This window comes from Mycteria americana, chromosome 1 (genome assembly GCF_035582795.1).
Source record: "Mycteria americana isolate JAX WOST 10 ecotype Jacksonville Zoo and Gardens chromosome 1, USCA_MyAme_1.0, whole genome shotgun sequence".
In the NCBI taxonomy this organism is placed as follows: Eukaryota; Metazoa; Chordata; class Aves; order Ciconiiformes; family Ciconiidae; genus Mycteria; species Mycteria americana.
In genome coordinates, this window is record NC_134365.1 from 59,197,881 (window position 1) to 59,225,746 (window position 27,866).

At 46.1% G+C, this 27,866-nt stretch overlaps 1 protein-coding gene across 1 annotated transcript in view; it reads left to right on the top strand.

The window, feature by feature from the left end:
* MYH9 (myosin heavy chain 9) overlaps positions 1–18,506 on the top strand; it is a 71,817-nt gene extending 53,311 nt beyond the window's left edge. Inside the window, exons 19-41 of the mRNA XM_075501460.1 lie at positions 233–393; positions 1,113–1,221; positions 2,191–2,322; positions 2,970–3,176; positions 3,691–3,828; positions 4,326–4,449; positions 5,278–5,449; positions 6,030–6,242; positions 6,702–6,846; positions 7,374–7,580; positions 8,551–8,655; positions 9,880–10,032; positions 10,393–10,641; positions 11,138–11,350; positions 12,060–12,272; positions 12,626–12,787; positions 13,487–13,615; positions 13,961–14,049; positions 14,252–14,375; positions 15,535–15,743; positions 16,179–16,287; positions 16,635–16,807; positions 16,997–18,506. Coding sequence (XP_075357575.1) covers positions 233–393; positions 1,113–1,221; positions 2,191–2,322; positions 2,970–3,176; positions 3,691–3,828; positions 4,326–4,449; positions 5,278–5,449; positions 6,030–6,242; positions 6,702–6,846; positions 7,374–7,580; positions 8,551–8,655; positions 9,880–10,032; positions 10,393–10,641; positions 11,138–11,350; positions 12,060–12,272; positions 12,626–12,787; positions 13,487–13,615; positions 13,961–14,049; positions 14,252–14,375; positions 15,535–15,743; positions 16,179–16,287; positions 16,635–16,807; positions 16,997–17,114 — 3,654 coding nt within the window. The 3' untranslated portion in view covers positions 17,115–18,506. The remainder of the gene's footprint in view (positions 1–232; positions 394–1,112; positions 1,222–2,190; positions 2,323–2,969; positions 3,177–3,690; positions 3,829–4,325; positions 4,450–5,277; positions 5,450–6,029; positions 6,243–6,701; positions 6,847–7,373; positions 7,581–8,550; positions 8,656–9,879; positions 10,033–10,392; positions 10,642–11,137; positions 11,351–12,059; positions 12,273–12,625; positions 12,788–13,486; positions 13,616–13,960; positions 14,050–14,251; positions 14,376–15,534; positions 15,744–16,178; positions 16,288–16,634; positions 16,808–16,996) is intronic.
* Positions 18,507–27,866: the final 9,360 nt, after the last annotated feature.

A 27,866-nucleotide genomic window follows, 5' to 3' on the forward strand; every position in this document is an offset into this window, starting at 1 on the left:
AAACAATGCTTTTTATCATGTATTGTGTCTCTGGTTACCTCCATTTCATGCTGTGCTTGGCTGAGCTCCAACTCCTCTAATTGGGACAGGATGCTATTGGGAGCTAGCAACTTTGGCCTGAGTGGCTCATTGTGGGGAAGGGGTATCTTACAGCCATGAGACACAAATACGTTTTGTGATGTTTCACATGAAGGAGTCTTTGCAGGAGATGAATTTTTCTCTCTCATTTTAGATCAAAGCATTGGAGCTGGATTCCAACCTTTATCGAATTGGACAGAGTAAAGTGTTTTTCAGAGCTGGAGTTCTTGCTCATCTTGAAGAAGAGAGAGACCTGAAGATCACAGATGTCATTATTGGCTTCCAAGCATGCTGCAGAGGCTACCTGGCCAGAAAGTAAGGACCATATTTTGTATAGTACATTATAAACATGTATTTCTCCCATTCAGGTACAAGTTTCTCTTCAAAAAAAGCTGACTAGAAATTATTTTTTGTCAGAAAGGCCATGATTTATTTGTTGTATATAACAGTTGATGGTTGTTTTAGGGTTTCCTGACCTCTGTAATGCCAGACTTCTGGCACCTGCAAGAAACTCAGTGTGCTGCCGTCCTACATACTACTAGAGCAATAAAGTCTATTCCTCTTTATAGGAATACTATACAGCAGGGAAAGTTTTTGACAGAAGAGCTGCAAATGTGCAAATGAAAAGGTCTTAGTACGGTACTGATCCAGGAGGTGTAGGATTTCTCTTAAGCTATTAGGTAGGACTGCAAATGGTACAGTTCTAAAAACAAAAGTAGTATCTGTCAGATTGGCATGAAAACACACCTGTTTCAGATCTCCCTTTTTTGAAGTGAAAATAGTGAGGCTTTTCAGATTAGAAGACATTAGGGAAAAACTTTATTAAATAGGAAATTGAATAAAGGAAAGGATAACCACTCTTACCTGAGCAAAAAAAACCTTGAAAAGATAGAGGAAGTTAACTGGAAATTTTGCTGTTTTTTTTAGGAGGGAACCTTCTAAAGTAAAAATGTAGAGGTATCTAAGAAAGGACTTGGTGGAGAGAATTGTGTGCTGCTGTGGGTTCCTTTGTCTGACCTCCACTTATCTTGCAGAGCCTTTGCCAAGCGCCAGCAGCAATTAACAGCCATGAAAGTGCTTCAGAGGAACTGTGCTGCCTATTTGAAACTGCGTAACTGGCAATGGTGGAGATTGTTCACCAAGGTAATATTTTTCCCTTTGTAATTTTGACAGTTTGGTTGCACTTTCAGCTTCTCGGGTTGAACCAGAGCACAAAACCCACTTCCTCTACAATTGGGCTGGCTTGCAACTACACCTTGCTTCATTTAGGCAGAGAATATCGTAGCATATTTTATAGCTATGCAGTATGCCCGCATAAACCAAGCGCAAGGCTATATCCAAGTAATGTTGTGGAAAAGCAGAAGTCATCTTTTAATGCTTTATGCCTAAGAAGAGTAAGAGGATCGCTTGCTTTAGTGGTATGGCACTTCAAAGAGTCACTTACTACGTGGCTAGTCAATTTAGCTAGACAAAAATTAATACAGGGATGGTTTGCCATCTCTTTCTCCAGGGTTGTAAGAGCAAAGGAAAAGCACTGAGGTCTGATCTTGTTGTTAGACTTGTAGATATTTTGCCTTTATAAAGATAATGAACACAGGAAGAAATAGCCTCTTTTCTAAATGTATGGGATTTCTTGCTTTTTAGTCATGAGGCTTAGCAGCTAAATGAGAATTGAGAGCAGAGTTTAAACTTTTCTTCTCTTTCCTGTTGAAATGACTTCTAACTGGTTTTGATGGGGGAGCACAGAGATGGGTGGTGTTTGTTTTTTGCTTACATTGACCTACCTGTGAATTTCCCCACTGTATGGCAACTTTTTTATTCTCCTGGTTATTACTACTTAGCCCTTGAGGGTCTGGAATTTACCCAACCCTTTCCTGATGCATCCCTTCCTGGAGGAAGAGTTGGGCAGGCAGACAGTGTGTTATTGGCAAAGTAGATGATATCTAGTCCTCTATGATTCTCCCACTGTTCACAACAAAACAACTGGTCAGTCCTTCAAATAAGACACTTATCTAAAATGTTGTTTTATTCAATGCTTATCAAGTACAAGAGCATCTCTTCATGTTTTCCTTGTTCTTTATAAATGTCTCATTCCCTTGGTTTCCTTTTCAGGTGAAGCCCCTTCTGCAAGTAAGCAGACAGGAAGAGGAGATGATGGCCAAGGAAGAAGAACTAATAAAGGTCAAGGAGAAGCAGCTAGCTGCAGAAAATAGACTGAGTGAGATGGAGACCTTCCAGGCCCAAGTGAGTTTGCAAATCTCATGTGTAAAAGTCATTCTCTCTCTACCTGGCCAACTGCTTGAGAGCTCCTCCTTTGCTCTATTGGTCTGATAGATAAGATGCAGGATTCCAACTTGTCGAAATATGTGACTTGGCTGCCATCTTGTTTAATTTCCTTTGTCTTTCTTCCCAGCTCAGTTCCTCTAGCGGGTCATTTTGTACAGTGACCGCCTGTTGCCCTTCTATAGCCATTATGTGAAGAAAAGTCTCCTTTGGCTGAGTATTATAGCAAGCTGCTTGAATTCAACCTCGTCATTAATGGAATCCTTTCTGTTTGGAACATAGAAAGTGGCAGCAGGATTGTTTTTCTGTAGGGCTGATAATTACTTGTGTTACTTTTGCAGGGGAAAACTAGACAATCTCCTTATTTCAAATGGATATATTCTTGAGAAATTTGTTAAGACTAACGTAATATGTGGTTGCAGTGCATGGTTTGTGAAGGAGAACAAACACTTAAAAACTATGTTTTGATATTTAGCTTTTGATTAGCAGCAGGAGACTGCTGCAATGATTAAGACTGTAACTGTGGAACACAGGAGCACATAACACAGATTGCTAAGTGCTTAGGTAAATTGGAGCTTGTCTTATTTCTGGCTTTGTGTCCAATGTAGCTAATGGCAGAGAAGATGCAGCTGCAGGAACAGTTGCAAGCAGAAACTGAACTCTGTGCTGAAGCTGAGGAGATAAGAGCCCGCCTGACAGCCAAGAAACAAGAACTGGAGGAAATATGTCATGACCTGGAAGCAAGGGTGGAGGAAGAGGAAGAACGGTGTCAGCATCTGCAGGCTGAAAAGAAGAAGATGCAGCAGAACATCCAGGTAATGCCTTAGGAGTGCTGTCTCTTGTCAGTGAAGAGCATAGTAAGGGTTAGAGTGGTTCTTTAATCTCAGCTTGGAGGGAAATGGCGGAGAGAGAACCAAAAAAAAAAAAAGGCATAGAAAAACCTATCTGTGGAAATAGCAATAGAATACAGTGATTCTGGTGCTGAGCCTGAAGTATTCAGTCAGTCATCTGGAATGAGCTGTTCCATTCTTGAAGATGATGGCCACTTGACAAGTAATTAGACAAGTCTTTGCTTAAGCCAGATGTTTTAGGAATAGTAGCATTATTATTCTTTGCAAAATAGCATTGTTTATTCTACTAGAAAACTTGTTTGTTAGAATGCAGTATGTTGCATTAAGTCATGACAGAGATGTGACTTCTGTAAAATACTAATAATACCTTGAAGGAAGGGTAAAGAAACCTTCCAAGTTCTAGCATTGCTACTGTGCTGTTACATTGATTAGTGAGTAGCACTGACAAATGCCTTGCTTTTCTGTGGGTATTGTGAAGGAACTAGAGGAGCAGCTTGAAGAAGAGGAAAGCGCAAGGCAGAAGTTGCAGCTAGAAAAAGTGACCACAGAGGCCAAATTGAAGAAACTGGAAGAAGATGTGATAGTTCTGGAAGATCAGAATCTCAAATTGGCTAAGGTAAGACTCGTGCAGCTTCTTACGCAGGCTGAAGATGCACAGGTGTTTCTCCTGGAGCCACCCACCAAAGGCTGACCTTCCACATATTATGGGGAAACTTTATGAATGAATTTAATCTTGTCTTTGACAACTCTGACCTGAATTTTTGAAATTAGCTGCATGCCTGTATTTTTTACAAGTCAGTATTATATGATATTTAAATAGCCTTGACTAAATAACGATCCATGAGCAAATGTTTTCTGATACATTGTTATGCCAAACAGTATCACGTTATTTCCTAAACAGACTTCCCTTTCAGCTGTGAAAGGGCTCTCAAATACAAATCTTTAGCCATTTATTTGAATACTATCTGTAATCCTGAAAGGATTTCTTTCGTTCCAAGTTTCCTTGTAGCATCAGTAGGCACTCATGACATTGACATCTTTAAGCAAGTCAACTCTGGAAAAATCTCCTGTAATTCCAGCAACTGCTTTGACACTGCCTTCTCAATTCTGCAGGAAAAGAAACTGTTGGAAGACAGAATGTCTGAATTTACAACGAACCTGACAGAGGAAGAGGAGAAATCTAAGAGTTTAGCCAAACTCAAGAATAAGCATGAGGCCATGATCACAGACCTTGAAGGTGGTTTTGGTTTTTTGTTTGGCCTTTTTTAAAGGCAGATCCTGCAAAGGACTTGCCTGTTTAGTTTTAGGTGGTTTCTTGTTAAAATTTTTTGAACTTCAGTTTCATTTCCAGAGTTTTAGTCTTCTCCAGTTTCTGAGGGGTTAAAAATTAGTCTGTAGGGTGTATGCTATTGATTGGTTTGATAGAGCTGTTCAGTGGCTGGCTGAAGGTTATGTGCCTTGTCAGCTGAGCCCTTGATCTAAATAAAAATCCTCTCCAAAGCAGCAGGCCAATGGAGAAGAGAAGCTGGTTCTCTTTCTTCTCCTGCTGTGGAAGTGTCTCCACTTTTCTAATTCCAGCAGCATCAATCTGTCAGGGTTAGTGCTGTTTCTGATATCCTGTTTGCACAAGTTCTTCAGAGTTCAAGCTAGAGGCACTTCATCTGGAGACTGTCCAGGTTAACGCAGTAGGAGCCAGCCTATTTAGTTTCAGTAAAGGGAGAGCAGACCTTGTGTTCAGCATCACTTGATGAGTGCTTATGCCTGTGTGGTGTGGGTGTTGGGAGAGACTGGTGTTGTGTTGGCATTGTTTATTACAGTGAAAGCGGGGAAGGAGGTTTGGCTGTAAGATGAGGGGAAAGGAAATTGTCCAGATGTGTTTTGAGGGCAAAATATGGGGGCAGTTGCATGTATAGGTCCTGATAGAATAATGTACTCCAGCTACAGTTTGGACAGTTGTATTATTAGGAAAGAGACTATTGCTTTAATAGGTTTCTTGTCTCTGCTTGTACAACTTTCTTTGAGTATGTGTTATCCGTGTAACTTAATGTGTCCCTATCTCCATCAGAACGTCTGCGACGTGAAGAAAAGCAGAGGCAAGAATTGGAAAAGACTCGTCGAAAGCTTGAAGGGGACTCCAGTGACCTGCATGACCAGATTGCTGAGCTGCAGGCTCAGATTGCAGAACTCAAAATGCAGCTGGCTAAGAAGGAAGAGGAGCTGCAGGCAGCGTTAGCTCGGTAAGAACCTGACCTGCGGGGTTCAGGGACCACCAGGTTGGGAATTATTTCTTGTCTTGTGTCACTTTGGAATAGGGACTAAATGGAATCTGTGGCTGTTACATTTCAGCCTGTGGACTGTTGAGATCCACGTCCTCAGCATCAGAGTTCTTTGGCTGCTGCTCACTGCTACATTCTCTGTCAGAGCTCGACTGTGAATGTAATGTGCACTGCACATGTTTCACTGGAGCAGTAAGATTTCAGACGCGGTTGAAAAGTAGTGGTAACACACTGTCTCTCTGGTAGTTGCTATATTCATCTGTTCAGTAAAGTGTCAATTTCCAATGTAAAATGGTGCTTTCTCTTCTGCTTTCTTCTGTTGTCAGTCTCTCTCTGTCCCCTTCTTTAAGGTAAGTAATCGTGCTCTCTCAAGTACTGGGAAATAGAACTTAGAATTTGTAGATGAAATATGGATTGAAGTTTGAATGTAATATTGTAGAGCTGACCAACACCAGCTTTTTTTCTTGATTATTCTTGGTAGGACAGGTGGTTTTAATTTACATATGGTTTAAATCTGGCTCTGACCCTATGTTGAACACAGGGTGGAAGAAGAGGCAGCTCAGAAGAACATGGCCCTGAAAAAGATCAGGGAACTCGAATCCCAGATCACTGAGCTGCAGGAAGACTTGGAGTCAGAGAGAGCATTCAGGAATAAAGCTGAAAAACAGAAGCGGGATCTGGGAGAGGAGCTGGAAGCACTGAAAACAGAGCTAGAAGACACACTAGATTCTACAGCTGCCCAGCAAGAGCTCAGGTAACTCCAACATGTAGCTGTGTTGTCTTATTTGGTTTCGGTTTTGACTTTTTTAATAAATGCTGCTGCATCCAGTCTCTTACCAAAGCAAGTCTTTGCCTTTATCAGGGTAGGCTGGTTAGCAGCCTCAGTGACTACAGAAAGAGGTAGTGTGCAAGCTGTAGTCAAGACTGCATTACCTCACCTGATGTAAGAAAGCTAGTTTGTTCCCTAACCATAGTGTTAGTGCTCCCCCTGAAACATTCATACTTTCAGGCTATTACTTCTTAGGCTGAAAGTAATGCTGCCAGCTTGCACTTAAGAAGGGTGCAACGCTAAGTTCTAACTTTGAAAAGTGTCTTCATAGTTGTAGGGCTAAACAGACCTTGGCGTTTTTCTGCATTAGAAATGCTGTTGGTGGATATACACATCTGTTTGATTCTCTCCTTGGCATCTAAATGGAATTTGTGAATTTTGCAGGTCAAAGAGAGAACAAGAAGTAACGGTTTTGAAGAAGACCCTTGAAGATGAGGCAAGGACTCATGAGGCTCAAATCCAAGAGATGAGGCAGAAACATTCACAAGCTATTGAAGAGCTGGCAGAGCAGTTAGAACAAACCAAACGGGTATGTGGAACAGAAAACACAAGGCCAAAGCAGTCAACCTCCCTGAAATGACAGCTGCTCTATGACCATGTCTTAAAGCTGCAGAAGAATGTAAAGTGTTCATGATGATAGGCTTCTGATACATATGCTCTTCTTCCCTTGGTAGATCATTTTTCACTATGAAGCATATATGAAGTTGTTTTAAATAGTTGCATTCATTCTTTTTTCCCATCAGGCATGTTATACTACATAGCCAAGACATTCTTTTCACTGCTAGCGCTTGTTGACTTGTACAACCTTTAATTTGGAAATCTGATGGTGCAAGACTATTTCCTGTATTGTTGTCTTCTCTGATTGTTAAATTGTCTCCTGCTTATCAGTGACAGGCTGTTCAAACTGGTTTTTTTTTCTTAGTAAGCAGTCTACAACTTAGCTGCTAAACATGCAACATTAGCTTGCTTGCTGGGCGTGCGGGGAATGTCCTCAGTGGAAGGATCCTGCCATATCTAAAGACTGAGAGGTTTTGCTGTTTCTTTTTTTTTCTCCAGGTGAAAGCAAATCTTGAAAAAACAAAACAAGCTCTGGAAGGTGAGAGGGCTGAACTGTCCAACGAGGTGAAGGTTCTTCTGCAGGGCAAAGCAGATGCTGAGCACAAGCGGAAAAAAGTAGATGCTCAGCTCCAGGAACTGCAGGTGAAATTTACAGAAGGTGAAAGAGTGAAGACTGAACTGGCTGAGAGGGTTAACAAATTGCAGGTGAGTGGCATGGGTTTCCCTTAGCTTCTGATTCAGCCTAGAGCTAGAGAGAAAAGGTTGTAGGATGGTACCTCCCCATTGCTAGTTCAAAAATCTTGTTCATCCTGATGATAAAGTTCCTACAAAAAGCAAATCCATAGTTTGTTTCCCAAGGACTATGCAAACTCCTTAACTCATTGCCAGGGCAGGACCTTTGGATTGATGTCGCTTATCCTGAGCAGCCTTGAGAAGGTGAAGAAACCAGCTGCCATTTGAGTTTTGTAAGCCTTAAAGTACCAGCATGTCTGCTCCCCTTCAGCATGCAGCAGTTTGTACAGTACAGTTCTGTAAACATTCAGCTGCTTGTGAACCTAGAGTAGCACAAACTGATGATTGTCTAAGTTGGAAGACAGTGTCTTGAAGCTTTGTAATGTGGTTGATAGTGATGAGGGGTGGCTCAAGGGTGATGTGGAAATTTAGGGTTTTCTCCTTTCTTCAAGGGAACAGCAAATCCCTTTGATTCACATGGAGCATTGTCTTCTGCCTTCTCCTTTATGGAGGGCTGTCATTAAAAGTTGATCATTGCTGGTGTGTGCACTATCTTCTGGAGAGTGAAAATGTAATTTTGAGACTCTAGATATAGTCCCGAAGCAGATAGTATAAAATAGAAGAGAGTTAGTTCAACAGAAGCTTTTAAAATTCTTGCCAGGCTGTCTAAAATCTTATATAGGCCTTAAAAAAACCCAAACCAACCGAAACTAGAAGGCTGTTGCAACAGAGGTGATCCTGAGTAAAAATCCCTTTTTGACTTGTCATATTTCATCCTTGGGACTTTAGAAATGATGCATGCATTCCCCTGAGAGATTATATACGTGCCTTACTGTTGAGAGGTGCCTCAGTTTTCACTTTTTGGGTCTCGTACCTGCTCACCTGTTCCTGTCTTTGTTTTTGCTGATGCATTTAATAACTGATACTCTGATCTCTCCTTCAGGTCGAGTTGGACAATGTCACAGGTCTTTTGAACCAGTCTGACAGCAAATCAATCAAATTAGCAAAAGACTTCTCTGCTCTGGAATCACAGCTTCAGGACACACAGGTGAGAGCTTTGGAAGCCAAGGCATCTGTGTGTGGTGCAGCCAGTGTCTGTTACAAATTCTTAAAGTGAGGAATCACTCTGAACACCATTAAATACTGGATATACAACACTTCAAAGGATTGGGTCTGGCTTTTCTTGTTAAGGGCTTATATTGCATGGTATTGAGAGCATTTCTACAGAGACAAGCTGTTTATCTTCCTTCCGCTTCCTCAGTATGTGGAACATATGTAACTTTCCCTGTCTTAGGTTTAGAAGTCCTCCTCTATCACCTTTCTGCTTGAGAGCTCTTTAATGCTAGAACTGCACTGGAATGCTAGGTTCTTGTTTGAGATCTTCATAGTCAAGTATTTGGCAGGAGTTTTGTGTGTGTGTGTGACTTGTAAAGTTAAGCAGAAAATCTTATTTCCCAGTGGATGTTGGGGAAGTGATAGATTCAAATAATTTGGGTTTTTTTCAGGAAAAAATCATGCTTAGTCTTATACTTTGCGACAAAACAACCATCCACAGTTAATAGAATATGACACTCTTAGTAAAACATGGAGTACCAAGCAGAAGGTTGGAAGGGAAAGGAAGAGTGCACCAAACCTCAGATACTAACCTTGAACAGCCATTGATGTTCTGCCTACGTATTACTCTTTTAAAAAAACAGACTCGAAGATAGTGCACAATGCAAAAATTATGCACTAGTTTGAAGACTGGTCTTATTAGTCTCTACAGATCCTTCAGCTCAAGCGCTGGCAGCATAAGTCAATAAATGTTGGTGCCCTAAGTTGGTAAATGATCAGCGTCTTACAATTCTGCTAAGACCAATGTTGGTTTTGACCATGCTAAATCACTTTAGCCTGTTGTCCATTTCTTTGATACTTGAATATGAGAAAGTCATGTAGCAGAGTCTAATAGTCATGCTGTTGTTGGAAAGGTTTTAATGCTTTGTGTGCTACTCGGAGGACTCCAGAAAGGACTGTGGATGGCTTGTGTGGTGAAGTAGTATACTTTAATCATTAGAGTGTACGAGAGAATAGGACCTTTCTGAAGATTTTGTTTCTATACTGACTCACTGGAAGACAATTATTTAAATTCTGTCTTTGGTTGTCTTATCTATGAAATAAGTTGCATACTTAAACTTAACTTCAAAAGTACTCATTCTGGAGAGAGTGGGTGAGGATTGTGAGCCTTTAAAGCCAAGGAGCAGTGCTGAATTCCACTGGGGTGTTTGCTTTATAGGAGCTGCTGCAGGAGGAGACTCGCCTAAAACTGAGCCTCAGCACTAAGCTGAAGCAAATGGAGGATGAGAAGAACAGTTTCAAAGAGCAACTGGAAGAAGAGGAGGAGACAAAGAGAAACCTGGAGAAACAGATCTCTGTTCTTCAGCAGCAGGTACAGACTCTGCATCCCATAAACCAATGACTTTTGAGAGGAAGCATAAGTGCAGGTCTGTCTTCAAAGAAGTAAAATCTAAATGCAGAATTGACTTCTAGTAACAGAACCTTACCTGGGAAAGGGTGATCCTGCTGATTTGGGTGGGAGAGGAAATGAAGAGGTCTCTGATAATCATACGAACTGCTTGTAGATTTATATCCAGGAATTCCTTTGGGAATTCAGTCATATAGTATTATTTGAGGGGGCAGTAGTACCTTCAGAAATGAACAGATTTATTTCCTCAACTTGTGGTGCCAGTAAACTACATACAGCGTTATCTGTGGCATGGCTTCACGTGTGATCTTTTCTGTCCTTCAGGCAATAGATGCAAAGAAGAAGATGGATGATGGTCTGGGCTGCCTTGAGTCAGCAGAGGAAGCCAGGAAGAAGCTGCAGAAGGACTTGGAGGGCTTGAGCCAGCGTTATGAAGAGAAGACAGCTGCGTATGACAAGCTGGAAAAAACAAAGACCCGCCTGCAGCAAGAGCTGGATGATCTCACTGTGGACCTGGATCATCAGCGGCAGATTGTTTCTAACCTAGAGAAGAAGCAGAAGAAGTTTGATCAGGTATGATTTCAGTCACTGGGCATTCAGTAGGTGCATCTTATTGACAGGTCTGCTTTAAGAGTACCTAATCAATGCTGCTTGGAGAATGCATATTTATTTCTGAACTAAGGCATAGTATGTAGAGTGGAGAAATAAGCTTTCACAGAAGTAAATTAATTCTGTTCCACGCATAAGAAGTTTAGTGATGCTCATTTTCCCGAAGAGATAACATTTATATCAAGACCAAGATCAAGTTCAAAGCGTTGTTTGCAGATCATCTTTGAGAGGAAGTTGGAAATAATAGGTTGGAGCCCTAGGGAATCAGAAGTTTGTTCATTTGGGGTCAGCACAGTTACTAAAAGTGGGATGGCATGCTTCATTCTTTGAAGCTGCATTTTCTTGGTTCCTTCTATCCATGGCAGAACGCTATTAAGAAGGCACTAATGTAAAGAGGCATGTTTACTTTGTTAGAAAATTGTCAGTAATTTCTCAGAATACTGATGCTGTGCTCTTGTAGCTATTGGCAGAGGAGAAGAACATCTCTGCCAAGTATGCAGAAGAACGGGACCGTGCTGAGGCAGAAGCCCGTGAGAAGGAGACTAAGGCCCTCTCCCTAGCCAGAGACCTGGAAGAAGCCATAGAGCAGAAAGCTGAGCTGGAACGAATCAATAAGCAGTTCCGTGCAGAGATGGAAGACCTGATGAGTTCAAAGGATGATGTTGGGAAAAGTGTAAGTATGAAGTTAAAATATCTGGGCAGGAAATGTCACACAGGTGATACTGTTAGTTTAATACTGCAAAAAGCTTGTGCTAGTGTGAACACAGAGGAATGTAGTAGAGAATACTGGATACATTGTGAGTTTGTGAATGTTATGTTTGTATTACATTTAAGTGGGAAAGATGTGTTGGAAGAGCCTGGAAATGACCCAAAAGAGGTAGTGGCAAACTGAAAATTAACTGGTGTCATTGTGGCAGAGATGAAGGTATGATGTGAGCCTGATACGTAAAATACAGGGATTAGCCAGGCAATGGAAGATAGTAACCCCAATATTTCAAGACAAAAAATGTTATGATAAGCAGGAAGGAAAAGAAAAAATTCAGAGGCTAAAAAGTATTTTCTTGAATTCTGTCAGAACCAGGGGTCTCCAGCTCTGATAAGTCTGCAGTAGGTCAGGACTGGGCTAACAAATGCTTTTCTCTTTCTCCCCACCACCACACATACATGACCAGAACTAATAGGTAATCGTGATTTACACTGGCAGCTTACAGGTATGCAAGCAGCTGGCTTTGAGGGGTATGTCTGCCCTAATACAAGGGACAGATGCAGTGTTCTTGTATCCCATCTTATGTGAGTGGCTGTTCTTAGACTTTTTTGCTCTTAGGATAGGTGAAATTGTCTGCACTCTTTGAGGAAACCTCACGTGTGGTACTGTGCTGTAGGTCCATGAGCTGGAGAAGGCTAAGCGAGCCCTTGAGCAGCAGGTGGAGGAGATGAAGACACAGCTGGAAGAGCTGGAGGATGAACTGCAGGCCACAGAGGATGCCAAACTGCGGCTAGAAGTGAACCAGCAGGCCATGAAGGCACAGTTTGACCGGGACCTCCAGGGACGTGATGAACAGAATGAAGAGAAGAAGAAACAGCTGATTAGACAAGTAAGAATTGCTCTGTAAATCCTGAAAGTGTTCCGTACACAAAGGCACTTGTGTCCAAAGATGGTTAGACAGGCACTGCCAATCCACAGATTCTTGTTAATGGTAACTCTCCAGGCAGCACTGCAAAGCTGCAAGAGACTTTCCCCCTTGTATGCGTGATTGTTCAAACAGCCTTTGTCTATCAAAGGAACCCATGTGGCTTTTAGTGAGGAATGTTAGCCCCATCCCCTTGCCAGAAAGAATGAAAACAAGTCACATGCTTGCACTTATGTACAGTTTGAAAGGGGGATGCGAAAAGTAGCTGTTGGGAAATCAAGGAGCTGAAACACTGATGCCTGTATTTCTCCATACAGGTGCGGGAGATGGAGGTGGAATTGGAAGATGAACGAAAACAGCGCTCCGTTGCTATGGCTGCCAGGAAGAAGCTAGAGATGGACCTGAAGGATTTGGAAAGCCATATAGAGACTGCTAACAAGAATCGTGAAGAAGCCATCAAGCAGCTCCGCAAACTGCAGGTAAGACGCTGCAACTGTTCTAACTGTCAGTGTAGAGCATTTCCCCAGGGAAATGGGATACAAGATTTCACCTCATGAGAAACTCATGCATCAGTGTCACAAGAGCAGCAGAACCTTGTAGCATTTTACCATGAAAGATTTATTGGCATATCAAATTCCCTTCTAACCCCAATCTGTGTGTTTAACTCCCTGGGAGACAAGTTGTAGGAAAAGTCCACTCTAGTGCTTGCCTCATGCCAGTGTTTTTGGAAAGGCTCATGGAGCTGGAAAGCTAGAGGGACTTAAATATCATTTAGGCCTTCTCCTGCCCCAAGACAGTTCTGTTATGCTTTTTTAATTCCTACAGGCATTTGTCTGATCTGTTCTTAGGGAAAAACTCCAAATCCTCCCTAGACTGTCCATTCCATTGCTTTGCTAGAAAGCTTCCTGTACCCTCCCTTCCTCCCTCCCTATATCTGACAGGATTTTATTTTTTTTCTGCAATTTAACCAGTCCTGTTTGCTTCCATTACTACTTGTCCTTCTTACTTGTGAAATGGAAAAAGGATGATTCCTTTTGTTTTTACAGCAACCTTTTTGGTAGCTGAAGATTAATGAATCCCTGTTTCCGTTTTCCCTACATGTTTCCCGTAAGACAAGCAAACCCAATTTGTTAATGTGGACGCTCTGAAATTCATCCTTTTTTGTTCTTCCTTTTCAGGCACAAATGAAGGATTACATGCGGGAACTGGAGGACACACGTACTTCCAGAGAAGAGATCTTGGTGCAGGCCAAAGAAAATGAGAAGAAGTTGAAGAGCATGGAGGCAGAGATGATCCAATTGCAGGAGGTAATGGAATATGCATGCAAGTCAAGGGTTTGTTCGTTTTCTTTGGCCAAGAACTAAGTGTAGCAGTCTAAGCTTGAGTGGTTATTTCCTTTCTTTTGTACTTTTTGCTCTGCTCAAATATGAGGTCCACTTCAAAATGCAGAATTTGGCCCTTTCTTGACAGCTGTGATAGGAGTGTGCAAAACAAAGGAAGCTGTGGGGTGGGCGGGGAAACAGGCCATGTCTTATAATTAAGTCTGGATCTAGCTAGAGACCATACCACTGATTACCAGTAACTACTTTTTCCTGTGCTGCAGTAATTGGTAGCTTCCCATTGGATCACTGACTGTCTCGTTTTCATTCCAGGAACTTGCAGCTGCTGAGCGTGCCAAGCGCCAGGCCCAGCAAGAAAGGGATGAGCTGGCTGATGAGATTGCCAACAACAGTGGTAAAGGGTGAGTAATGTTCCCTGTTTAAGGGTGGAGGAGCTGGTTGGAGAAAATACTTTGCAGGCTGTTATTTTTATGTAGACTGCAGCATGCACTGTATCCCCTCTGCTCTTGAAAGACTGAGCTTATTTTGTAAAATTAGAAGTGGTGAATTTTCCTCAAAGCATTAATGCCACCAACACTGCTTTAATGATTCTGTGTCCTATAGAGCACTGGCTATGGAGGAAAAGAGACGCCTGGAGGCCCGGATAGCTCAGCTGGAGGAGGAGTTAGAAGAAGAACAGGGCAACACAGAGATAATCAATGACCGGCTCAAGAAGGCAAATCTTCAGGTACCTGTTCAGGCTGTGTGTGCCAGTAGGGGTTCCCTAGTCTGTGTAAATTGTCAAACTGCACTCTGAGTAATGCCAGCTGCTGCTTTGTGTACAGTACAGGCCCTCAGAAGTCCATAGTTGTGAGCAAGATGAAACACCTGAATACCACAATACAGAAAATAGGGTGGGCAATCAGAGCTGATGTTAACTCACTGGTTTTGATCATTTAAGTTATCAGGTAGCTGGAACAATCTCCCAAGTTTATTAAACCCCCCCCACCCCCACCCCCCCCAAAAAAAAACAAACAAACAAAAAAAACCAAAACAAAACAAAAACCGAAACCAAACCGCAAAAAACTCCCAGTCCCTTTTTTCTGTATTAAGGGATTATAAGAGAGATGATCTGTAGCATGCTGCTCCAACTTGGCATGCTGAACAGCGCCACAATGTGTTTGGAAAATGACTTTTCTGCCAGTTCTATGCTTCTTCAAATGGACTAACCATATGGAATTTGTTAGGCTGCTATAGAAACCATGATCTTAATCTGCCTGTTCTCTGCCATATTTTATCTGCCCAACTTTGACAGTCAAGCATGTTGTTTTCTTAGTGCTCCAAAGCCAAGGAGCTAGGCTGATGGTTTTCCAAACAGCATGTTCACTCTGGTGGATGAGAGTATAGCTCTCTACTTGGTTGACTGTCAGCCAGAGCCCTGGCTTGGAAGTGGACTGAGTTCTTGCCCTTTCACCTTTGAAAGGCAGTATTTTTAAGCTGCTGCTTTGTAGTGGAAGTAGACAGACAGCAAATAAATGATACTAGTAAAGCACGTGTATTGGATCCACTTGCCTCAGGATTTTTGTAATTCACTAAGACTGATAATTACTGTGTTAAGTGCCAAACCATGGCTTTCACTCCAGAGAGCATTGTATGTGATTGGCAAATTTAGCCCTAAGAGGAGGTTGATAAACCTGTTATTCAAGGAATTACTTTGAAAATCTGGGTAAACTAAGATATTTTGAGAAGTGCCCTGCCTACAGATAGCTCCCTCTGCATCAGAGTTATTCCAGGTATTCAGCTCACCCTGAGGGTCCCTTTTCTTTGCATGTCAGCATGTGTCTGAGAATTAAATCAGCCTTTCGGGCTGGAGCACTCGATATGCTGAGTACTTCTTCTCTCTGCAGATTGATCAGATGAATGCTGACCTGAATGCTGAGCGTAGCAATGCACAGAAGAATGAGAATGCTCGCCAGCAGATGGAGCGCCAGAACAAGGAGCTTAAACTTAAACTGCAGGAGATGGAGAGTGCAGTAAAGTCCAAGTACAAGGCTACCATCACGGCCTTGGAAGCAAAGATAGCACAACTGGAAGAGCAGTTGGACATGGAGACAAAGTATGTCCTAGTAGAAACTCAGTCTGTTTTACAAGCCTCCACCCACTCTGGCATTTTAAGCTCTTCTGAACAAATTCTGGCTTGTCTGAGTGAGGGCTTCACCCTAGGTATACTGGGTAGTACAGACGTAAGATCCTGGTAAACCTTCCTTGTTTCTCACTGTAGAGACTTCTAGCTTCTTCCAGGCTTAACCACTCCTAAACCTGCAGCTGTGATACCCTTGCTGTCCCTCTGTAGCTTCAGGAAGGGTCCTGTCTGTGTGAGCTCAGCGCCTTTTTTGCTCATTTCTGGGAAACATTGCCTCCCATCCCCTTTTTTTCTAAGTTAGGAGGACTTTTGCTATCTTCCTTGTTTCTAACTTGCCCAAGTTGGGTTGTCCTGTTGGGGACAAGGGGAGATAAGTTCTTGTCTGAGCATCACTGTGTTTCTGTATAGGGAGCGCCAGGCTGCCAGCAAGCAGGTGCGCCGTGCTGAGAAGAAGCTGAAAGATATCTTGCTGCAGGTGGATGATGAGAGGCGTAATGCTGAGCAATTCAAAGATCAGGTGTGTATAGTTACCTGCAGCATTGGTGAGTCTTCTGGTGGGAGGATTTCCCTTCTATGACCAAGGCATCATCTGCATGTTGTAAGAGGGCTCTAGCATTAACCTTCCTATAGATTTCTCTTCTTTTCCCTCATTGTGATAATTACAAGATGACACAGATGAAAATGTAATGCTTTTAAGGAAAAGCTTGGAGCTGTCAAGTCCTAGGCAGCTCCCTTCAGGAAGGGAAGAGGGGGCTTTGGAAACCCTGCATTTTGCTGCTCTAACTACTATGCTGTAACTCTGGGGAAACACTGATCTCTTTTTTTTTTTTTTTTTTTTTTTTTTTTTCCCCCATACGTGCTCAGGCGGACAAGGCAAACATACGCTTGAAGCAGCTGAAACGCCAGCTTGAGGAAGCAGAAGAGGAGGCCCAGCGAGCCAATGCATCCCGTAGGAAGCTCCAGCGTGAGCTGGAGGATGCCACTGAAACAGCTGATGCAATGAATAGAGAAGTCAGCTCCCTGAAAAGCAAACTCAGGTAAGGCGGAGCATTTGGTGCAATACCTTGGCAGCCAGTCCAGTGTAGTCTTGCTGTAACTGCCCACAGTGGCAGCTGCCCACAGTAAACAGCGTGGCCAGGTACTTCCTTACCTCTTTCCAAAGCCTGCCCTGTCTGGTGAGTTGAGCGAAACCTTGTGTTACTGACGTACTGTCCGTCCTTCCCTAGGCGTGGGGACCTGCCATTTGTCGTGACACGTCGAATTGTCAGGAAGGGTACAGGAGAGTGCTCTGATGAGGAAGTGGACGGCAAGGCAGATGCTGGTGATGCCAAAGCTACTGAATAAGTCCTCCCATTTGACCCAGGTTACACGTGATGGAGTGACCCATCCACCCTCCCCTCTTCCCTTGGACTTTCAGCAAACCCTCTCCTCCTGAATTGGCCGGGCATCTGCAGAGCAAGCCCAGCTCTGTGTATCTGGAGCCATCAAGAATCTGTGTTCCTAGTTTCCTCCTCTTTTGTTTCCTAATCCTCTTTGTATTTAATGCCAAAGAGTCGGGGCTCTGAAATCTGACCAGCAGTTTGGCCACTACAAAGGCCTGTAGAACTGTCCATGCCATGTCTGCTGGTGAATCCTTACACAGTTTGGAGGGAGTGGGGTTAGGGGAAGATTATTTTTGCTGTAAATCTCCTTTTGTCTTTGATTCTAGCTGCAGGGAAGCTCCTTCCTGTATTCTTTCCCCTCCCTCTTTGTTTGCTTTCGGCAATCATGTTCAGTGACCTCAGACTTCTGCCTCTTTTATTCTGCCCACCCACATGGTTTGGGAGCAGTTTCAGGAAAAAGGGTGAGCTTTGGCCATGGCAATTTGCCCTTTCTTCTTTCACATGTTTCCAGGGAGGGGTGAAGAGGGAAGCTCCTCTCAGGACCAGTTACCTGGAGGACTTGCCAAAGTTTCGGTTTTTTTTTTTTTTTCTCATTTTTACTGTCTGGACAGATCTCTGAAGTGCAATGATGTCCTGTTAGTGTCTCTGCCTCTGAGCGGTTTCATCTAAGGTAGCGTGGACCAGTAGTTAATGACAGGCTGGGGAAGCAGAACAATGTCCTTGTGCTTGTCTGAGAATCTCTGGGGGACCAAATATATTTAATGGTAATAGACAGAATCTAGGGGAATTTAATAGGGTAGTGGGCAGAGGGTGGGGATAAGGGGAGGGAAATCCTTCTTTTATTGACATGTCCAAGCCTCTTGCACCTGCTCTGTAACCAGGGGTTGGGATTAGTTATTGTGCACCATTGACTAAGAGTATATTAAAAACCTTTTAATCTGCACAGATATATGTAAGGCCTTTGTATCTCTCGTAACAAGTAATTAAGAAAAAAAATAAAGGTCTTTATCACTGCCTTTCTATTGGGACCATGGTTATATATAGATAGTCTTTACTTTTCTACACTGTACACTGGTTGCTGGATTTACCTGTATTCTTAACCATATTGTATATGCTGCATTTAGACCTACTTATGAGCGAAGTAAAAATAATTAAATATGAAGCGCCATACTGTATGCCTGAAGCGCTCTAAATGCAGGAGCCTCATGTCCCAATTGCTGTCACAAAAAAATTTAAATTTTTTTTATATAATAAAAGTGCCTTAGCATGTGCCTCAGCTGTGTCACCACTACAGTCAGTAATGGTTTACTGGTGCTCCACTGATGTTACCAATAAAGATTATCCATGTGCTGCAGTCTGTGTGTGTGTGTTGCCGTTCCCTCCTTCCCTAGGCGCAGTGAAGACCATGCGTGTTGCCCCCAAAGGTAGCGGCTGCGGTGTCAGAGCATCGGCCCATCCTGTCAGCAGCGCTGTGGACCTCCCCTGACGCTGAGTAACTCTCTAGCTGAAATCGGGTGTTAGAGGACCCTCAGTGCGTTACTGGGGCAGCTGGCAGTGGCCAACACTGGGGATTTCAGAGGAGGATAATGCACCTTTTTCGTGTGCATTCAGAGAGTTACCTATTCAGAACACGAGGCTGTAAACTTGATCCGAGCTCATTCTGTTCTTGGCCTGAAGATGGTATTTCTGAGTCTGTAACTAACAACTGTGCAAACAAACTCTCTTCTTCACTTTTATTTCCAGTCGCTGGAAAGTGAGGTTAGCGGAGGAGGTGATAGATGTCTAGAAGTCTGTTTTATCAATGGATTGTCAAAATTGCCTTTCACTCATCTTCCAGCTTGTCCCCAGAAAAATCTTCTTTTTGTTACATATTTTCTAGAAATTGAATAAGGAACTTGTGGCTGTATTCATCTTCTGGTCTGTGGCCCCTCAAACTGCCCCAGGTGCTCCTGTATTCTGGTGCTACAGCCATGGCATAAAAAGGTAGAGCGTGACACCCACACCTGATAGTCGTGACCTTCTCCCTCTCATCCTGTGTCGGCAGAGTTTTAAACCTTGATGAGAACGCCTGAGTTAGACGTTGCAGCTGGGGCTGGGTCAGACCCTGGGTGGAAGCGATGGGGAAGGAAGTGCTGGTGTTCACCACGAGGGGTATGGTGCAGCTGGCAAGTGCTGCTGCCAAGGCCGGTGCTGGCAAGCAAGGAGGGTGCGTGCCTACCACTCCCAAAGGGAGGAATTTCTGTCTAAGCAAATGTTGAGAGGGGGAAAAGTCTTCTCATTAAGAAACTTAGGTGTAGGTAGAAGGGGGGAAAAAAAAAAGGTGGGGGGGGATGTGCAGGAGGAGGAGGTGGTATGAACATTCACCATGCGCTGCTGCACGTGTGGGTGTAGTCACGTTAAGGGGTCAGTGTGAGCATGAACAACTTTTGATGTTATGTTACACAGGCTGCAGCTTTTACAAGCCTGAATAGGGATTAATGTGTAAAGGGATGGAACTGTGTTTGTGGTGTGTGGAATACAGGCACTGCTGTGCTGATGTCTTGCATATACTTTGTTAAAAACAGGACTGGAGTTACTCTGCTCTGGGAGTTTACAGGTTCAGACACTTCAGTCTTTTTCCAAAGTGTTTTGCAGAAATATGTAGGGTACCTTTGTGAACAGCATGCCCTTTAAATTACATTGAAATTGCTTTCCCATCATAAGATCATCTTGAACTAACACCAGCTGGCAGCTGGCACCTGCTTTTTGTGCCCTTTGCGTTGCTGCGTGTGAGCCAGTGTACTGCTTGGATGCTCCTCTGTCCTGTGCAAGATGTCCACTGGCACAGTACTTTCCTTCAACTTTCCACCTGTTTGTGCATCCCCATGAAAGGGCAGAAATTAGTCTCCCACAACATTTTCCATTTTGCAGAGTGCAACCTTGAGCTAGCAAGTTCTCGTGGCTGCAGATTCGTTGCTCTGTAGATCTCCAGAGCTGCTCAATCCCTCGCACAGCTTTTCCTGAGATTTTGGGGATGGTCCGAGTAGGTGAGTGGTTACAAATGCTGTAATAAGCAAGAGTGGAAAAGAGATTGACCTGGGACCTGATCTGCAGGCCCTGCGAAAGAGTTGTTCCTGGAAGTTGGTGCTGGAGCTCTGTTTGTTGCCTGCATGATCCAACCTTGGGGCTGATCCCAGCAGGCAGTGGAAGGGTCTGAATGGGGGGGGGCACGTGGACATAGTTTCAGAAGAGGCAGGGGATGGTGGTGAAGTTGATTTCAAACGTTCCTGTCCCTGCACTGGGCTGTTGTGCTGGCACAAAGGGTCTGTAAAGCAGATCATTAAATATAATAAACCTGGCTAAAAAAAAAACCCCTAAATTGTGGTGATGCAGGTTCCAGCGGGGCCCTTGCAGGCTGTTGTAACAGCAGGACCAAGGGGCAGAGCAATCAGCCCTGTCGCAGCCTCAGGAGAGGGAGGTAAATCACTAAACCTGCAGCATCTCGTCCTGCTGCCGAGAGCCTTCCTGCACAGAGAGCAGCTGAGCGCTCGGCTTGTTCCTGCTACAGCTTCCCCCAGGGCAGAGTGAAGACAGTGGCCATTAGAGCCAGTTCCAGCTGGGTTCCTGGGCTGCAGCAGCAGTGACCTGCCAGGTTTAGGACTTAGCCCTCTTCCATTTTCTCCCCAAATTGTTTCAAGTACCACTTTAATGTAAAGGGAGAATCACTTTCTCAAAGCCCAGGGTGCAGATTAAGTGGCTGCAGGGCTGGGATGCCTCAGTGACAGGCACAGGAGGGAGGGAGCTATGGTGGAAGACTCCAGCCTTCCCTGCCTGGAGGGAGACGTGGGTGAGGGAGGCCTCAGAGCAGTGGTTTGAGTGATCTGAAACTAAAATGCAGGCTGCTGCGGCCCAACTAGAGATCAGCGAGCAACAGGCCCGAGGGGCATTTAAAGCATTAATTGTTGGCCTGTGCTGCCCAGGAGCATCCATCCGTGCGGATGCACAGCCTGGCTCCTGGCCCTTGGAGCAGGGAGGAAGCTCTGGAGCTGGCGGGGTCCCCCATCCCGGCTGGGTACAGGACCGAGCTCCCTGTCCTGGAAGCTCAGCCCAGTCCGGACAGCTGCTCAGTCTGTTCTGGAGATGCCTTGTCCCAACCCTGCTGGCAAGATCCCAGCTACGTTGCCTTCCCTGATGAGCCCGGAGGCAAACTTTGCCAGGGGCATGTCCTTCTAAACTTTGTCTCCAAGCACAGCTGGAGATAATATTCCCAGTTCCAGGGCAGGTAGCTAATACCAGTAGGTAACTGTTTGCTGTCTATCTGGACCTATTTCTTTCCTTCCTGTGATGCCAGCAGTGGGAGCAAAAGCAGAAGGAAAAGGAGAAAAAAACCAAAAACCCTCCAGTCCTAAATTTGTGACTCTCCCATCCTTGCTACCGTTTTGAGCCAGTGTGGCTGAGCAAAACAAACAGCTGAGCAGCAGTGCAGCAAGAGGAAAAGAAAAACATGAAAAACCTCGAGTAATGATGGTCTGGCACCTGAAAGGAGAGGTGCTGGAGCCCCTTCTCAAGTCAGCTCCCTGCAGTGGGGCAGCCTCCCTCCCCGAGACTGGGGAGGGCTGGCCTACGGTGCCTTCAATTTGGGTAAAATGTGCAGAGAAGGACACTTAAAAGTCGATTAGGTAAAAGTACAATCACTCTTTGGACGGGGCGATCACTTGGTTGTGCACGAGGAGCATTTAAGGCAGGCTGCCTTCCGCTCACCTACAGCGGCTGAGGACACGTGCAGGCAGCAGAAGTCTGTGGATGCGGTGCTGCCTGGGTGCACGCATGCCCCGCAGGGGAGGTCTGCCCTGGGGCTTTCGCTATTGCTCAGCACCCCAGCCCTAAGGAAGAATGAGGGAGGAAATAGAGAACTGATGATGATGGAGTGGCTGGCCTCGCAATGCCGTGTTACTGCTGCTAATTGATCTGGAATTATACTGTGAACGGCTTCATTCACTATAGCCTTAATTGACTTTTGATGGAAAGTGTGTGGAACCTCATGGAAGAGGGTGTTATCCTGAGTGATACACCCTACCATAAATGGATCGCTTCCTTAGGCTCCTTTTTAGGAGGGGAGTCATCACTCAAATCCCTGACCTCATGTACGGCCAGGCTGAACTGGGGCTCTGTGGCCAGAAAAAGTCTCACTGGGGACAAAGTACTAGTGGAGGGGACTGGTGGTGGTCAGCTGAGAGATTTGCCTAGAAGCAGCGAGATGCTGAACCGTCTAGCCAAGAGCTGTGCTGACCAGCCAGCCCCATAAGGCAGCCTACACCAGCTTTGTGGGTGAAGCAATGACTTGATGGAGGAAAAAAAGGGAAAAAAAAAAAAAAACCCAACCTTTGGAGCTGTGATCAAAGAAATTTGCTTCCTGCTCTTCAGTCCCGCTGTATCCAGGGAAACATCTCCCTGTGTTGCCTTATAAAGAGACAGCATCCCACCAGAGCTGAGCCCACCTTTCACTTTTCCTCCTCCAAACTCCTGGCACTGAGTGCTCCTGGTGCGGCAGCAAGGGAAGCATCCTTCATCCTAGCCCGGGCATGAGGGCACTGAGACAGCCCAGGCTCTTTCCTCCCAGACCCCTTTTCCCAATCCTGGGCTGTCGCCGGGGCTTGAGAGGACCCTGGCAAAACCTCCCAGCCCTGCAGGCTGCTGGATGGATGCAGCCTCCCCAGGCTACCCCGCGGCCAGCAGGCATGTGTTGAAAGCTTGTTGTTTCATTTCCTTCTCAACACTTCCTCACTGGGGGCTGAGAGGGGCATGGGGGCTGCGTGCACCCTGCCTGTGCTGCCAAATTCATCCTGGGTTGGAGCTGGCTCTTTCAGACCCTGTTTCTGCCTCCCAAAGCCTCCCCTGCAGCCGGTGCAGGTGCAAGTAGCTCACCTCTGGGGGAGAGACCTGCTCAGGTCTCAGGCAAGGCTCTTGGCTTGCATAAGAAGTGCTAATGTTGTCGCTAGAAACTGCAGCAGGCTTTGAAGCAGAGGTATTGGCACAGCCAAAAAAGGTTTTAATGAGGTAACACGTAGCCCAATTTGCTGTGCAGGCTTTTGATCCTTTCTGCTGTCGATGTAATTGCATGCTGCACAGCTCGCAGCAAGCCGGCTCATCGTTTTCGGAAGCATGAGGCACCCAGCTGTCTTGCCCTGATGTGTCCTTGTGGGTAAGGCACAGATAAAGCTCTTGATCAGCTTTTGCTTGAAGCCCGGCTCACCATTTCTCTCTCACTTGGGAAGTTTCTTGGAGGTGACTTCAAGGACATGGCTTATGCTTCAGCAAATATCTGCAGTTAAGAACCTGCGGTGGGACCCCACACAAGGAAAGGTGCCGGGTTTGTGCTGTCCGTGTTTACTCAGGCCTTTGCTGTGAAGCTGCACCACATCCCCTCTCCTTTGCTAAGGGAAGTGCTCACCTCTCCACTGCAGCCAGGGAGTTTGGTTCAGAGGAGAGACAGCCAGAGCAACCGGCAGGCCTGTTCCGCTGGAGGGTAACGTACAGCATCTCTACAGCATGGGAGGAAATCTACACCAAGAGTAAAACCTCACCTACCCCAGAGGTCGTTTGCCTGTACCGCTTCCCTGGGCAGAAGGTGAGAAAAACAGAGCTGGTTGAATAGAAAAGCTGGTGGAGTAACTGGGGGCAGGCGCCTGAATTTGCGGGGCTGACTGGTGCAGGGCACATGTCCCCGCTGCCACCGATGGAAGCGTCAGGACACAGACGGGACCAGCGCAGGCACTCCAGCGGCAGAGGATGCAGCACCAGGTGCAGCGTGGCCTGCAGGGCTGGTCCTCCCCTCGCAGGGCGTAGCACAGCCCCGGCGTAGCTTGGAGGGGACACTGAGGACAAGCAAAGCCTGGCACCACGTCCCTGTGAAGAGACCTGACCCATTTGCTTTGGGCAGTGGATGAACGAGGGTTAGGGAGAATCACGGAGAGGGACTGGATTGCAGCTTCTCTGTGGCTCCTCTCTCATAACCCAGGAGCAAAGAGGCACGTGATGGAGAGAGGAGGTGGGCACCTACTGCATGGGCATGGGGCACGGCACGGGAGGAGCTGCATCCAGGATTACTGTGCAGGATTGTCTGGAAATAGCCTCTCTGCAAAGCCAGATTTCAAAGTCTTGGTCCCCTGCGCAGACAGAGCAGCTGTTCCCTGCTCTGCTGTCCAAGCTCTGACAAAGCAGTCCCCCAAAATCTTCACTCAGCATCCCCCCAGCACCTCTATGAGCTGTGCTACGGAACGCCTGCTCTCCGTAGGGCTACAGTACCTACGGCTTGCCCAGTAGGAGAGACTGCCTCATGACACTGCCACGAACTATTAAAAGCTGCAAGATGATTAAAATAAACTGTCACAAGACATTCATACCAAACAAAAAGCATGAGCTGGACTCCTTTGCCTCCTAGGAAAGATAATCTATATTTGCAAGCAAGGGAGATGCCCTGAAGTCGGGAGGCAGTCGGGCGATGCTGGCAGGAGGCTCCCCAGACCCACTTCTCCATCAGCAAGCGGTGTGTGGGCAGGAGCACTGCTGCGGGCAGCTAACTCCGGTTTCCCCAGTCAAACAAAGCCTTTCCTGACCGCTGGGGCGGAGGAAGGAAACACGCCGCAGCAGGCACTGCAGCAGGAAGAGCTGGGGCTGGAAAGGCCAGCGCTCTCCTCCCAGCCACGGCTGTGGGAGGTGAGGTGCACGGGTAGGAGCCCGCGGGGCACCTCTCTGCTGCGGTCTGGCTTGCCGGGGCACAGGGCTGAGCCCTGTGCTGGTGTCTCTGGGGTAGGTGTATTTCAGAGGCAGGAAACCCTCCTGCCTGACTCTTGCAGGGTCAGGCATATACGCCGCAAAGCGTGCACCACCACCTCAGCCACGCTTCCCGGTATTCCCTGCAGCAGGCGAAGCATGGGGCTGAGGTCTGCTGTACGGCTGGGTCCCTCGCAGCACCAACAGCCCCACAAGCCATGTTTGCGCCCTGCTCGTGCACTTTCTCTGGGCTCAAGCTGAGCTTCAAACAGCCCCGTCCCACCAAGGCAGAGAGCGCTCCCTGTAAATTTTAGCGGGCTGGTAGGTCTTTCTCCCACCCTGGGGCCAACCAGAAGAGCCCACAGCTCTCTTCTGCACTCAATTTCCTCCAGCACAGGTTACAGACTCCCTGACATCCCTCCAGCTGGTCCCAGCAACCCTCCTGCCTGCCCAATGGGGCTCCTGCCTCTGTGCGGGCAGGTAACCCCCCTACCCTTACTAAAACCGAGGTACTTAGGCTCTTGTTTAGGCTGGGGGTAAAGGCTTGATTGGAACCACTCGAGTACCTTCACTGGGGATGATCACAGCCGCCATGTTCCCAGGTCTACCAGCCCTCCATTGCTCCTCGCATGCCTGGAACTGGGGACTGGTCTGCGCAGGGCGAACCCGTCACGCTTAAGTCGCCAGGTGAGAGTGAACCAAGCAGCAGCGATGGGTTGCACAGACAGGAAATTTTTGCTTCAACGTAATTTGTTCCTTTTACCTGCTTAGCTTTTAGGTGCTGATTTTTCTTCTCCCTGGTTGCAACCGGCACAGCCCTTCTTGCTAACCCGGGCAGCTACTGTGCCAGGACAGTGACTGCTCTCATGTGGTTTTGATGCTACTGCTTTCTGGTTTTGCTGAGCAGCGAATAGATAAAACATTTAGTGTCTTTTCTCTTTTTTTTTTTCCTTTTTTATCCTCTCCTCTCTGAACTACCCAGCAAATGCTTTGATGCCAGAGCCAGCCACAGCACATTTCGCAGAAAATAAGAAGTGCTTGTGGCATTTCTTGCTCTGCAATTTGAACTTCTGTCCTCTTTTTAAAAAAAAAAAAAAAAAAAAAAAGAGACAAACATTGACGGGAGAAAGACCAGTGGTGAAAATATAAAACCTGTCTTTAGCAAATGCTCACACCCGTGTCTGCAGCTGGGCATAGGCTTATGCAGAAGCTGTCGGGTAAAATCTGGGGACGTGTGGATCTGGTAGGGTCCTACCACTAAATTACAGCCTTAGAGGATGATGTGGAAATTGTGGATGGAGAATACCAGCTGTGACTGATGGACTGGGATGCGTTTAAAAATTAAGTATCTCAGGAAACTAATGAAGAATGGTTTCAGCTGAAGAAATTTCTCGTGGGTTGAAAACTGGAGGAAGGGGATGAATTATCAACCATACGGCAGGCAAAAAGGGGTCGCCTTATTTATTTCCGAAGCACAGCGAGATGTGATGTGTACTTACCTGTGTTGATTATGGACCCCGCTGAGCTTGATTATAATCTGCTCTCCTGGGTGGGCGTGCTGTGCTCGGCGGCATGGAGGAAGTGCAAAAGGAATTTGTCTGCGCCAGGATGAAATGTGATTACCGGCTGCTTGCTGCGGCAGGGGCTTGTTTCTGAGGGTCGGGGATCCCACGCCTCCCAGCTAGCCTATGAGTGCTAAAGCACACGGGGGAAGTTTATTGCAGCTGGTAATTTTTTTTGGCCTGTTTCTGACTGGTTTGGTGCCATGACACCTGAGCTGGCATTTTGTCACAGCACAGAGCTGATAGTGTGAGGCGATCTTCTTCAAAACCAAGCAATGGCTTGATAATAGCTTTATATTAAATGGAGAGCTTTGCTGTAAACTAATTCTAAAGCAGCCACCCTGCAGAAGTAGAGGAGCTGAAAACCACTTTAACAGTGGTTTTAGTTGGAGCTCGAGCAATTTATGAAAGGGATTACCTGGTGCGATGTCTGTGCTAGCAGGGCTCTGGGCTCGGTGACACAGGATGGCCACGGGCAGCATGAGCAGGGATTTTGGGTATGCTGCGGGAGGATTTTGGGTACGCTGCAGAGACCTCAGTGGGTGCTGGGAAAGAAGAGGGCTGAGGGGACACAGGGCAGCAAGCCCTCAGCTTGTAGGCTCACGCTCCAGGTAGCTCTGGAGCCTTTGACGAGGTTTTGGCAGCGGAGGGGTGAGTTCATGCCTGTTCATGATCTGAACCTCTGGCTCTCGTTCCTCCTCGTCTCCCTTCTCCTACTAATGGCTCCCAAGGGAAAGTTCCTGCTGCAGAAAAGGGGAGGAGAAGAAAAACCACAAAAGCGGAGGGCTGAGGGATGCAGGGGGGGAAGCAACCTCCACGGGGCTGGCCTCCCGGAGCAGACGCAGGGATGTTGGCGAGGGAGTTGCAGTGGGGACAGACACCCCCCACCCCCCCACGCATGCAGGCTTGGGTTCCCATCAGTCCAGGCCAGCGGGGAGCTGCACAGGAGGGTGCAAGTTGAGGACGTGCCTCCAAATCCCCGGCAACCTTCTAAGAGCTGGCATCCAGGGGCTGCCTTGGGACCCTGTGTCCAGCACTGTGCATGGTGGCGGGGGGCCAGAGCATCCCCCTCCAGGCAGGACGGGCAGCCGGAGGAGACAGAGGCTCTGGGAAAGGCACCGGTGAGGGGCGAGCAGCTTGCGTGCACGAAGCAGCCCGTTGCAAGGAGGAGGAAAGAGCAGTGCTGAGGCTTTCTTAAAGCCTTACGTGTATGTGTGTGCATGTGGGTGTTCGTGTGTGCACACACGTACATATAAGCTTATATATGGGTGTATACAGACACATGTGTGTAAGTTTGCGTTAAGTAGAATGTGGATGTTATCCAGGGTAAAGTCCTATTACATGAATATTGTAATTAACCTCTAAATACATACTGCAAACTGAGGAAACTCAGTGCTGAG